We start from the raw sequence: 14,572 nt of genomic DNA, 5'->3' as shown, positions 1-14,572 counted from the left end.
CATGACTCGCACACAGGTAAAGAATTTTCCTTTAACTCGCTTAGAAGTCCATTCTTCACCAACCTCTCAATCATGTTGAGATTAATGTGCTCTAATCAAAGGTGCCAAAGTTGGGCATTTTCTTTTGAAGAAACCTTAAGTCGTTTATTTTGAGTTACGGCAGTTTTAAACATCTTTATATTATGGAGGGAATTTGTTGCTAATGCCTTAGCACATATAAATTATTTTCCAATTTTGTTGAACAAATATCAACACCATCTTTTAGAATAAATACTTTATTCAATGAAAAGTAAGAGTATATTTACATTCTATCAGACACTTTACAAAAATTAAGTTCCGCTTTAACTCGGGAACTACATACACATAATTCAAAATGATAAATTTCTTCTGTATAGTCAACTGGAGTCCTCTCAATACCACACCTGAGACGACGTGCTCGGTGCCTATTCGCATCTTCACCTCTTCAGCCTCAAGCTGTTGCCAGGATCCAATCCCCTGAAAAGAAGAACAAACATAATTATTGGCCCCAGAGTCAATAATCTAGGCAAAATCATCATTCTCCATTAAACAGGTTTCCAAAACTAGTAAATCATATTTACCTTATTTTGCCTTGGCCTTAGACTTCTTCTTCTCCTTTATCCAGCGAGGACAATTCTACTTCCAGTGCCCATCCAGGTTGTAATGGATACACTTTCTTTTGTCAACTGCGCAACAGGTTGTGGGTTAGCAAGTGTCTTCCCCTTCCCCTCACCACCCTTCTTCTTCTTCCATTTGGAAGTATTAAAATTAGAAGTTATAGACTTAGTCCCTGAGGTCAAATCCCGATGGAACTTCTTTGATGATGAAGCAATACTTTCCTCACCAACCTTCTTCTCCTTATTTTTCAACAAGGATTGGAATGTCTACAACTCGTTAAGGAGAGTTGTAAAGGTATAGTCTACTTTGTTCAGTATAGCATTACTGACAAAGTGCAGGAAGCTATCTGGCAACGAGTGCTGAATGATACTAACCTGGCTACCCTCATCGATGCATGACCCATTCATCGATGCCACATTGAAGTAGACCATCATGTTCAGAACTTGTTCACGAACAGATATGCCTTTCTCCATTTTGGAGTTGAAGATGCATTTCAGAGATTCGTGCTTGAGTTATCCAGTCGGTTGTCCTAAAATTCCCTACAGGGCATGATCTCACGCGCTGAGACCATAGGCCCATGCTTCTTGGCCAAAGCATCATTTAGACTAGCTAAGATGTAAACTCGGGCCTTTTTGTTTGCCCGTGTATATCTCTCATAAGCCTCTCGAACATTTCGAGTGGCATTTTGAGTCAGAATAGGAGGACACTCCTCTGTAAGGATGAACCTTAGACCATCGATGATCAATATTGTAGTTATCGTGTGTTTCCAACTAGCATAATTCTCGCCAATCAACTTTTCGGTGCTTAATAGAGTTAATGTGGCTGTAGCCATTTTTACGTTGCTGAAAAAAAAATTAATAAATGTATTCATTACCACTTTTTAGCACCAATTTTAGTTTTAGCAAAATAGTTTCCATGTACCCTAAGTGAAAAACATCTACTTTGTAATGATGTCCCAGCGAGGCAGGACAAAAGTCATCGATGGGGTGATCAAATGCCCCTTCACTGGGATGAGACATTCTCAACCATTAGGCAAAACCAACTCTTGTAACTAACACTAACAGTCACCATTTTTTGGTCGAGAACTATTAACCTTTAACAATTCCACATAAGTGTAACCCCTCATTTTCGGCCCTAGAGTTTTGCCCTAGTGCGCCCACCGTAGGGAAAAAGCTGACTAGGACAAGAGATTAAAGCGACCTTATCCTATACAGGAGATCAGATAAAGAGTTGTGCAAACTGCCATCCTATAGGGGGGACATTCCCAGGGTGCCTTGAGGTGATGCACAGAAACGTTATCCAACATAATGAGATAGAGCCATAGGATATGTTGTCACCATTCCCTCTCACTACTTACTATGAACATTCTCCCATTCACCTTGGTACTGACTTACCCCACAGCACCTTTAGGGGACACTACCACTATGTGTGTGCCTCAAGGCCGATTGTACATAGCTGAGACAGTATGTGCAACATAAAGGAGAAACAGTGAAGAGGTATTTAAATGATAATATCATATATCCCAATGTACATCCATCTAAATGTTCTACCTAGGGGTGTTCAATTAACTTAGATTCATTCGTGCTACTGGTTTTATCTTAAAAGTGTGTTTTAATTTTCTCAAAAAAACAACTCTGTCTTTGATATTAAACAAGTTCAAGTCAGTTCCCATTGTTAACTCTTTAACGGACTATCATTCAATATTTTTTCATGCATGCAATCAATCTGATCTAATATTCCAACTTTCCAGTATGTCCCAGTAGGGGTGTTCGTTTTCCGTAGCTTAAAGTACCCCAGGCCTAGAAAACCGCCATTAGACAAAAGGTCCCTTATAGATAGATTTGCTACATATTTAATCTTTTATTAGTCAATTCAATTCTATTAAACTGATTAAAAGATTAAATCTTAGGTTTCTAATCTCATTAGAACCATGATCTTAGGTCTATCTCCATCAAATTTTAAAACTCTTTTAAAACATGATTCAAGCCTAAGTTCGCATGCATGTCTTTCTTATAGATTTTAGTTCTAATTTCCATTATAACTCTTATAAAAGAAACAATTCAAACTATCCATATTGCTTAGCAAAACTAGATATTTACAACTATAATAAATTTAACCTATGTGTTATGCTTTATGCAATATCCATTCATTACTATATATAACTCCTATATACTTAGTAATGAACTAGGCATACAAGCTTCCATACACCCTTATACTATAACACTTATAATATAAAGATGATGCATGAATATGTTTAATGCATGAGCATGCTCTTGAAGTAATCTTAATCATGCAAACTACTGTATCATAACTTTTACAATATACAGATGATGCATGACCAATGCATAACCTAAGGTGGGATTTCAACTATATGGAATACCATATGACATATAATAAAACATACATCTTATGTACATTCACAAAACTAATGGACCGAGATGATTAGCCTCAAAAACCAGAAAAAAATTATATCTATTACATAAAACAATCGAGGTCACAAGCGAATCGGGTCTTGAACTGCCAGGGCGAAGACTTCTTCTTAATCGTTTAGTAAATTAGGCGAGTAACCACGATCACATAGCTACGATTGAGTACCTTTGACTATACGATGAAGCATAAAGTCTAAGCCCCAGAATCAGCCTTTAAGGGAGCAATCTATCTACTTACCCCTGCTTGAGGGAAGAAGTGAATTCCATCCTATGTAGTTAAGTTCCCAGCTCCCTAATTAGATGAATCCCCGAAGTGGTAGGTTTGAGTCGGCAATTTGGCCGCTCGCACCCATGTAAATCAAAGAACCGCCCTCATAGGCAGAAGTTCCCAACTCACTCAGGATTAAGGTCACATTACCTGTGGTCATCCTTGTGAAATGAAGTCTCTATCACGAACGACATTATATAACAAGACTAAACACTTCGTGGTCAACTCTTATACAAACCCCATTGAATAGGACACCCCCGCTCGCATGTCTCCACATGAATGATCAGGATCAAACCCTCTTTAGCACGTCACAACATACCCCCCCCCCCCCCCCCCCTTATCAAAATAAATTTAACATGTCATCACTCAGATAGCCTTTTTCCACATACATACCCCCTCCCCCCTCTTTTGTCAAAATAAATTTATCGGACTCAAATTCAAGCTTGAACCCATTTTTGTTAAGTAGGATTCCTGACACTAAATTCTTTCGAATCTCTTACACATGCCATGTGTCATTAAAGGTAAGTATCTTTCCAAAAGTCCATTTCAGCAGTAGCTTTCCCTTGCCTTCCACTAAGGCAGTTGAAACATTTCCCATGTACAGCTTCTCGCTGCCATCTAAGTTCTTATATATAATGAACAATGACTTGTTCCTACAAATGTGCCTAGTAGCACCAGTATCAATCCACCAACCTTTGGTGTCTGAAGCCATATTTACTTCATAAATAATGATAACAAAACCGTCATTTTCTATGACATTGGCTTGATTGTTGGAAATTTGTCCCTTCTTGTGCTTGAATATTACAGCAGTATGGTGATTCTTACCATAAACCCAACAATTGCCTCGAATATGCTTGCTAGCATCATTCCTTGACTCATGATTCACATTTTTATCTTGAAATTATGCTTATTGGGTTTATGTTTTGAAGCTTCAGCAATGTGAGCCTTGGCTTCAATTTCTAGTGGAGTTTTATCTCCTTTTCTGTTATCCTCTTCTATACAGAGTTTTACCACAAGGTTCTCTATGGATAACTCATTTTGCTTGTGTTTGAAATGACATTTGAAGTCCTTCCATGAAGGAGGAAACTTCTCAATCACAACAGCAACTTGGAATGGCTCGCTGATGTTCAATCTTTCACTTTGAAAGTCAAAGATGATAATTTGCAATTCTTCCATCTGATTGACTACCAACTTAGTATCGAGCATCTTATAATCTAAGAATTTTTCCACGAGGAATTTCTTAGTACCAAATCTTCTAACTTGTACTTCTTATTTAATGCCTCCTACAATAGTTTTGATGTATTGTAGGCATTGCAATAGACATTATACAAAGTTTTCTCAAGACCACTAAGTAATCATTGTTGAATTTTATGTCCTAAAACTCGTAGATAGTAAATGTAAATAATTAATTGTTGTCAATAAAGAGTTATCAATGTTATTTCAATAAGTGTTATTGATTGTGTTGTATTCGTTTTGTCTTAATAACCCTAAATCCAATAAACTAACATCCTAGACTGTCTTATGAGTCTTGAACTGTATGTGGAGACTGAAGGAACTCTATTTATAGAGAACCTTTGAGCGAAAGCGAATCATCCAAATCCCAATTCGATTGAAAGCATACATTTACAGTTAACAAGAACAGATTATGCATAAAACTAAATTACAACATGCTTTCTTAATTAAAAACAAAGTTTAGAAATTATACCTTTGAAGAACTGTTCTTTAAGTTAATCCCTCGATCGTACTCGTTCAGAAACGCGTCGAACAAGTCATGAAATCCCTTGAACAGCAACACGAACTCAAACCAAAAGGAGGACACTACCACTTGGTAACCTTGGTATTCTCGGTGTGAGAATCCAGGATTGGTCAGCTCTGGATAATTTTGGTTAGAGGGAAGTTTTGAGTTAGAGGAGGAAGATGATCGAGAAAGAAACAAGGTTGTCATGTAGACGATGAAGTCTATCGCATAGACTATATTACTCAATCATTTAGTCTCTCAAGAAATCGTATAATTACTTGATCACAAATCGTGTCTCTCTTTGGAATTATGAAACAAATTTCATTTATCCCAATTTTTGCCACAAAACTAAATAACTATCCACTAAGGGTAGTTAGAGAGAAAAAGGATAATTATCAAATAATTAACAAATTATAAATAAATATGATAACCAATTTATCATATTATATTTACAACCTATAGTTTCAATATTGCATCATATACAATATATAAACCATAGTTTTTTTTTCTCTATTTTATAGCATTTAATATAAATCATATTTATATTAAATTTAATAACTATGAATCTTATTCATAAAAAATATATTTGAACCATATTCAAATATTTGTTCTTCCAATTAAAAAGGAATGTATCAAATACATTATATCAATTATATCATATATAATTTAATTAATTTAATTATATCATATATAATCAAATTCCCTCTTATTAATTTGAACATTTCAAATTATCCCAAAAACTGATTCTCAACTTAAATCCATTGAGCTACCAAGGGGACCTCATGGACCTGTAGCTTGAAGCTCCAACGGTACGTGAATAACTTATTAAACTCTTTAATCACATTATTCACCATCCGTTAACTGTCGGGCACTCCACTAAAGACCGACAGCTGCACTCTTCGTGCTATAGATATATTTTTGTGTCCATTGAATATAACCAATCAATAGTACGATGACCCTTCACAAATCGTTTGTAATTATAGCTGGGCCAAATTATCGTTTTGTCCCTGTAGTTACGTCTAACTCCTTAAGTATCACTGATCTCTCTAATGAACAATAGATCATAGTCCCACTATGACTAAACCCCTCTCTTGCAAAGAAAGGGTGTGATGCCACATTGTTCAAGACCCGGAATCAATCCTTAAAGGAGAAATTTATATACTTATCCTTGCTTCAGGGAAGGAATGAATTTCATCTTGTGTAGCTGAGTTCCCAGCTCCTCAATCAGACGAATCCCTAAAATGGTAGGCTTGTTGAGTCGGCGATCCGACCACTCTCACCCATGCAAATTAAAGGATCGCTCTCATAGGCAAGAGTTCACAACTCACTCAGGATTAAGGTCATGTTACCTATAGTCATTCTAGTGAAATGAAAGTCTCAATTATGAACGGTGTTATATAAAAAGACTAAAAATTTTGTGGCCTAATCTTATACAAACTCCTTTGTATAGAATATTCTTGCTTGCATGTCTAACACATGAATGATCAGGATTATATCATTTGTAGCACTTTACAACATTTGTAGCACCTACAAAGTAACCCATACTTGTAGTGTCACCAAAGTAAGGTACCCAGTCTTATCTATATACTATAGACCATTTAGGTTATCACTTAAATACGATCCACCTGTATGTCTCCATATACATGTTTAAGTTACAACGATAACCTTGGATGTTAGTTTATTGGTTTGTGGTTAATGAAACTAAAATATCACATATTTCATAGACAAAGTGAATAAAATATCAAATATTATAAATCACTGAAATGTTTGTTCATACAATGTTTACAAACTACAGAACCCTACAAGAGTTAGGGCATCAACCCCAACAATCTCCAAGTTGTCCGAAAGCTAGTGGGGTGTACAAGATAATCAAATTACAAGTACATAAAACAATAAACTTGGGCACAAATAAGCCTAGTACAATATCTCCCACTTGCCCTAGTCCAACCGTGGTCTATACTATAGACCCATACTCTGCAGGTGACCCTCAAACACTGTAACCGTGAGGGCCTTCGTAAACATATCAATAACGTTGTGCTCCGAAGCTATCTTCGTAACAATCACGTCCCCTCGATGCACAATCTCTAGGATGAGCTGATACTTCTGCTTGATGTGCTTGCCGAGCTTATGACTCCTAAGTTCACGGGAATTTGCCACAGCACCACTATTATCACAATAAAGTTTAATAGGCTTTGACATGTCTGGAATAACTTACAGATCAGTCAGGAATTTCCTAAGCCAAATGGCCTCCTTAGTGCATCATCACACTATAGCCCCTCCATTAAGAGTGAACACTGATCCTGAAGTGGATTTCTGAGAATCTCTATCAGTCTGAAAATCAGAGTTTGTGTATCCTGTAAGGATCAAATCCTTAGACCCATACACAAGCATGTAGTCCCTCGTTCTCCGTAGATACTTGACGATGTTCTTAACGGCTGTCTAGTGATCATATCCTGGATTAGACTAATATCTACTAACTATCCCCACTGCATAGCAGATGTCAGGTCTAGTACATAACATCGCATACATGATACTACCTACGGCAAATGCATAAGGGACCCGTCTCATTTCCTCAACCTCTTGAGGTGTCTTAGGAAACTATTCCTTAGACAAAGTAACTCTGTGCATGAAAGGCAAAAGGCTCTTCTTGGAGTTCTACATCGAATATTTGGTCAACATCTTGTAAATATATGATGCCTGAGACAGTGCTAGCATTTTATTCTTACGATCCTCAAATATCTGAATATCAAGAACAAACTGAGCCTCTCCCAAATCTTTCATTTGGAATTGGGTCACAAGCCAGTTCTTAACTATAGTAAGCCTACATCATTCCCAATGAGTAGGATATCATCCACATATAACACTAGGAAAATTACTGAACTGTTAATGATCTTCTTGTAGACACAAGTTTCATCAACGTTCTGATCAAAGCCATAAGAATTGATCACAGTATAAAACCTTATATTCCAAAATCGAGATACCTGTTTCAGTCCATAAATGGACCAATTCAGCTTGTAAACCTTTTGCTATTGATCTTGGACTATGAATCCCTCGGGTTGCACCATATAAATGGTCTCCTCAAGATTTCCATTCAGAAAAGCAGTCTAGACATCCATTTGCCATATCTCATAGTCATAATATGAGGCAATGGATAGGTGGATGCGGATAGACTTCAGCATGGCAATAGGCGAGAAAGTCTCCTCACAGTCGACTCCCTCTACCTGGGTAAAACCCTTTGCCACCATAATAGCTTTAAAGGATTTGTTGAGTTTTATGTCCTATAACTCGTGGTTTGTAAACAATAAAACTTGTTCTGAAAATTCAATAAGTTGTAATTGAAAATATGTATCGTTTATTTCGTTTTAGAAATTATTCCAATAAACTAAAAGTTCCATGACTAATTAGATACATTTTGATATATTTTCTTAGATACAACATAATTTTGATCTCATCTACTCAAACCTTCCCTACCCCCAAATTTAAAGATGAGGAAGGTCCTCATTGCGTTGTTTGGAGAGACTAGACAAACACTTAGAAGAAAATTTTAAAAAGAAGGTTTGAGTAGAACTTTGAAAGATAAAAAGTAAAGTACTGCTAAACTAAGAATTAACTAAGTGTTAGCCAGAATTTACTAAGTATGGGAAATGTTTCTAAGTATAAACATGTAATACATCATAGCAACACAATGAAGATTGTAAAAATAAGAGATTTAGAAGATTACAAAAATTGACAAAGGAAGATAAAGAAAAAGGCACAGGCAAAAAGTGGACTGAATATATACTCATTGTATTAAATATTAACAAAATATACAATTAATTACCAATGAACGCAATACAAAATTTTTGTTGCCTGTACAAGTCAAAGAATTTGATTAACTGATAAAAGAATAAATGAATTGAAAATTTCTTTCAAATTTGATTCAGAAGGGTGCACGATTTAAAAATTCACATCATGCTTCCATTAAACGCAGACACATATTTGCTGAGGACGGGCAACACACATGTACTCCCGCAACACGCCCCTTAACTAGACACATTTCTGGAGGATACCTCAACATAGTGCATTTAGCTAAGGATGAGCAAAGAGCACACAAGCGCGCAACACACCCCTCAACGCAATGCATTTGGGTGTAATGGACGCAAGGTGTCTCTTGTTAACACACAATGCACCTATCATCGCGTTTCATACTAGTATTTATTTTTTTTTTAATTCATCTAAAACACAAGTCGAAAAGGACTTTGCGGTGTTTAATGGTTCATCTACTCATTCACAAGAATTTACGTACGGCGCTACTAAATTAAAGGAATGGAAGTACATATGAAATTAAATTGGAAGGAAATGCATAAAGCATTAAAAGCTAATCCTAATAGGCAGGTTATACGGATATAGGGATGCTAATTAAAAGAGTTTTTCAGAGTTACCGCAATAGCATCCCTGCAAGCGATCTTGCCTGCACAATGTCTTCAGGGACATTGTTCTCTTCCTCACCTCATCCCACAATATGTATGGGAGGAGATGCAATATAAGTACTTTGGCAGTCACACCAAGTATGGGGAATGAGTGCACTTCTCAAAACTTGCATTCTCTGCAACCAAGGTTTTGAAAGTCCAGCGTTTATTCTGGTTCTGATGTGCTCCTGCGCGAAAAATACACCTGATCTCTGGGTCCGCTTAGAATTTCTAGATCACTCCAGTACTCATAAGCCGCCAGACTGCTCTTAGCGTTGAACAGTCAGTACAAAGAGATCTGTCCTGCACATATCACAAAAATATTCAACACTAACCGTTAACCAGTCCCCGATAACGGCGCCATAAACTTGTAACGGGTTCGGTATATATGATATTAAATGCTCAAAATGATGCGATACTACTACTATTTATGCGTTAATTAGGGATTGCTCAGATAGTATGCCCTATGTTGTCACAAGTTTCCTTACAATGGAACCAAGTGTAATTCAACCGCAAGTTTCTCGGTGTGATCCGAGGTCAAACACAGGGAAGTGGTGCCGGTTATTGCGGTATGTTCATGGTATATGCGACCAGGTTTTCAATTATTTATAAAAGGTGTGTACAGTATGTAAATTGCAGTAAAATAAAGGAAAGCGGTAAAGATGCGATAAGACATAAAAATACAATAAACCTAAGCTAAATGTTACAAGATACAGGCTTTATGTGCAAGATACTAGGATTCAGGCTGGCTGTGAAGATTGTGCAAAGACGTGGGATGCAACGACAAGTCTTGTGAATAGATTAGAAAGAGAAAGATAAGTATTACAAACAACGCAAGTTCTTAATTGAATTGAAAGTACAAATACTGTTCCGCTCTCTTGGCGTACACCTCTCAGTGATCGGCCGCGTTTCCCACATGTCTGTGGTGAAACAGAGTCTAACATAATGAACGCAAGGTTGCTTCCATGTCTGGAAGTGCTACTCGCTTTAGCTAACGCACTCTTCTGACCTTCTCTCGATAGATCAGAACGACATCTTCACTTCTGCTCTCACAGGTGAAAATGCCATCTAGCATGCTTTAGCTAAACGTATTTTATAACTTTAATACATATTAAGTTCTTGGTGATTCATATTTCTCATCAAGGAATTAAGAAATCATCATGAAGAAAATGACTAATGGGTGAACGGAAATAGACAGAAAATGGTAAACGAAATCTATCGAAACATTTAATATTTCTACTAAGTGTTTGATACATGATGTGTGAATGAAGAGATAAAGAAAATGTGGAATACAATGAAAGAGAGATAGAACAGATACCTGTCTCTTATACACATCTAGATGTGTATAAGAGACAGTAGCAGGGGTCTCTGCACAGAGCTTCGATCGGGTATATGACAGGTCGGATCTGAGATTTACCTCTCGGCCTTATCTCATTCTCTTCCCGAATTTCTTCTCTTCAGCACTCAGCTCAGCCTTTTCTCTCTAAAATCTTTCAGCACTTAGCCCAGTATCCAATAGCATACTTTTTTCTGAAATCACTGGGTATTTATAGGAGCAGATACTTTGACTATGGCCTTGTGGTCCCCACGTGATAGTTATGGAAATTTCGCAGATGGAGGGATATTATTCCTTCTGTTATGCAATCAGACCATCAATTCTGCACAACCATTAGTTGTACACATGTCTCAATCCTCCGCTCTCACGTTGCTCAGTTGCATCTTTTGATCACGGGTTCGCATTCGGTGTTTGTTTTTATTACTGCATGCGGTCGAAGCGTAGCTTTGGATCGACTGTCGCACTGCGTCGTTACTTCGGTAATCGTCTTTTCATGGTTGATCGACGGGCGCAATGTGACAGAGATGCGTTGATTAGTTTTCATGAGCCTTGAGCGCAAGCGGTGACTTGGTCTTCTGCAAAATAGAGTAAAGTTTGGCTTGTCCTCCATATTTTTGGCGTTAATGGGTGTAATTGCAAACATTTATAATTATTGTCATACTAGGTTAATTTTCATACAATTGGCACATAATTACTAACTTTTGGCCACAATATCTAGATAAGGTGGCATAAATAACTTGTATTTCTACAAGTTATCATTCTTCCTCGAGCCTTATTCTCTCTTCTTCTTTGATGGGCGTTCTTAAATAGTGTTGGCCAAAAATAGCCACTCTGTAAGACTTTTGCAGCGATTCGCTGCCCCCCAAAATGTCCTCCATAAAGGGATTCATGACAAAGTTCCAAAATATGCTTGGCCTCATGCTCAGGAACGCATCGACGCAAAATGTGATCAGGTCGAAGTCAATACAAGAAGGGGTCATCCCAGAAATAAAATTTGACTTCATGTCTCAGCTTCTTCTTCTGTTGGTATGTGTAGTCTTCTAGTATGACCGCAAACTATGAAGTTTACAATGTCCGCATACCATGGAACATTGACGCATACCGACATAAGTAGCTCATCAGGGAATATTTCTTCAATGTCTTTTTCTTTCTTCTGAACCTCGCAATTTTCTAACCTTGACAGATGATCTACGACTTGGTTCTCAGTTCCCTTTCGATCCTTAATCTCTAGGTCAAATTCATGCATGAGTAGTACCTACCTTATCAGTCTTGGTTTAGCATCCTTCTTCATCATAAGGTATTTGATCGCAGAATGATCGGTATACACCACAATATTTGTTCCAATTAAGTACTTTCGAAACTTCTTCAGTGCAAATACCACTGCGAGCATTTCTTTTTCCATGGTTGTATAATTTTTCTGTGCATCATTCAACGTCTTGCTAGCATAATAGATTGGATGCAAAACCTTGTCTTTACGCTGACTCAAGATTGCGCCCACTACATATCCACGGGCGACACACATCAACGCAAACGATTGCGCACAATCCGGCGCAATCAGAATAGGTGCGGTGATGAGTGCATTTTTCAGCGTATGGAATGCTTCAGTGCATGCATCAACAAAATCATATTCGCAGTAAATCTCGAGGAGCGCACTTAGAGGCCTTGCGATCTGAGAAAAGTTAAGGATAAATCTTCGATAAAACCCCGCGTGTCCCAGAAAACTCCTAAGTGTTTTCACACTGACTGGTGGTGGCAACTTGGAAATTGCGTCGATTTTCGCTTGATCAACTTCCAATCCTGCCTTTGATATCTTGTGACCTAGCACAATTCCTTCTTCAACCATGAAATGGCATTTCTCCCAGTTCAGAACAAGATTCGTTTCAACGCATCTCCTCAAGACTTTTTCAAGATTTGATAAACAGGAGTCATAAGTGTTGCCAAAAACTAAAAAATCATCCATAAATACCTCGACCGACTCCTCCAAGAAATCTGAAAAATATTGCCATCACCTTTGGAAGGTACCTGGTGCATTACAGAGTCCAAACGGCATGCGACGGAATGCAAATGTGCCAAATGGGCACGTGAAAGTTGTCTTATCTTGATCTTCCGGTGCAATCGCAATTTGGTTATACCCTGAGTAGCCGTCAAGAAAACAAAAGAATTCATTCCCAGCAAGTCGATCTAACATCTGATCAATAAACGGGAGTGGAAAGTGGTCCTTTTTTGTGGCCAGATTTAATTTGCGATAATCCATACAGATTCTCCACCCCGTGGTTGTCCTTGTAGGAATTAACTCATTTCTACTGTTGGTGATGACTGTCATACCCCCTTTCTTTGGAACACATTGAACTGGGCTTACCCAGCTGCTATCAGATATAAAGTAAATGACGCATGCATCAAGCCACTTCACTATTTCTTTCTTCACAACCTCTCTTATGGCAGGGTTCAAACGGTGTTCCCTCTCTATAGATCCTATTTTTCCTTCTTTAAGACGAATCTTATGCATGCAATACAAAGGACTGATCCCTCGAATATCCGCTAAGGTCCATCCCAAGGCTTTTGCGTTGTTTTTCGGGATTTGGATAAGTGCTTCCTTCTTCTCTTTGCTCAGTGAGGCAGATATAATAACCGGTAAAGTGTTATTGTCTCCTAAATAAACATATTTAAGGTGCACTGGCAACGACTTCAACTCAAACATGGTTGGTTCTTCTAAAGATGGCTTAGTGCATTGCGTTATACGTTCAGATGCTTGATTGTTTCAAATCCTGACTCAGTTTGTATTACGTCGATCCCAAAGTCTTGTTCCTCCCACATTGCTCCGATCCCAAAGTCTTGTTCCTCCGATTCTTCTTGAGGCTCAGGCCAATGTTCTTCCTGCAATTCTGCAACATATTGACAATTTTCCATATCACCTGGGTATTTCAATGCATTGAGAATGTTGAACTTAACTTGCTGATCATCGACCCTTATGGTAAGTTCTCCTTTCTGTACATCGATCAGTGCTCGCCCTGTTGTAAGAAATAGGTGACCCAAGATGATAGGCACCTCAATATCAGCTTCATAGTCTAATATGATAAAGTCAGTAGGGAAGATAAATGTATCTACTTGCACAAGTACATCCTCTATTTTGCCCTCGGGATGCGTTATTGATCTCTCGGCCAACTGCAACGTAACTGTGGTAGGTCTTGCGTTGCCAATATTTAACTTTTTGAAGATTGACAAGGGCATTAGGTTTATACTTGCTCCCAGATCACACAACGCATTTCTGACTTCTTTTCCCCCTATTAAGCATGGCAATGTGAAACTCCCGGGATCTTTCATTTTAGTGGGGATATTATTTTGAAATAGTGCACTACATTCATATGTTAATGCAACTGTTTCATTCTCCCACTTGTTGGCAAGTATATCCTTGAGGAATTTCACATAGCTTGGCATCTGTTCCAACGCCTCTATTAAGGGAATGTTGATATATAATTGTCGGAGAACATCCAGGAACCTCTGGAATTATTTGTTGTCATCTTTCTTCCTCAGCTTGGATGAGGAAGGTGGAGGATCCCGCCGTACTTTCTGTTCAACTGGCTGTTCATTGAGGTCCTATGCTTGCTGTGTTTTCGAAGCTGGAGGTTGCGGTGATTTTGAATTTGAGTCTTGCTGAGATTCACTCCTTTTAGAAGTATTTCCTTCTGAATTGATAGTTCTATTGTTCGTGCTTGATTA

At 37.9% G+C, this 14,572-nt stretch overlaps 1 protein-coding gene across 1 annotated transcript; it reads right to left on the bottom strand.

Annotated features, from left to right (window-relative positions):
- Nucleotides 1–13,588: 13,588 nt before the first annotated feature.
- On the bottom strand, nucleotides 13,589–14,176 carry LOC120070007. Its single transcript, XM_039021855.1, has one exon. It carries the CDS (start codon nucleotides 14,174–14,176, stop codon nucleotides 13,589–13,591), a length of 588 nt encoding a protein of 195 aa, XP_038877783.1.
- Between the last annotated feature and the right edge of the window lie 396 nt (nucleotides 14,177–14,572).

This window comes from Benincasa hispida, chromosome 1 (genome assembly GCF_009727055.1).
Source record: "Benincasa hispida cultivar B227 chromosome 1, ASM972705v1, whole genome shotgun sequence".
NCBI lineage: Eukaryota > Viridiplantae > Streptophyta > Magnoliopsida > Cucurbitales > Cucurbitaceae > Benincasa > Benincasa hispida.
This window is presented reverse-complemented; position numbering and strand designations above follow the sequence as displayed.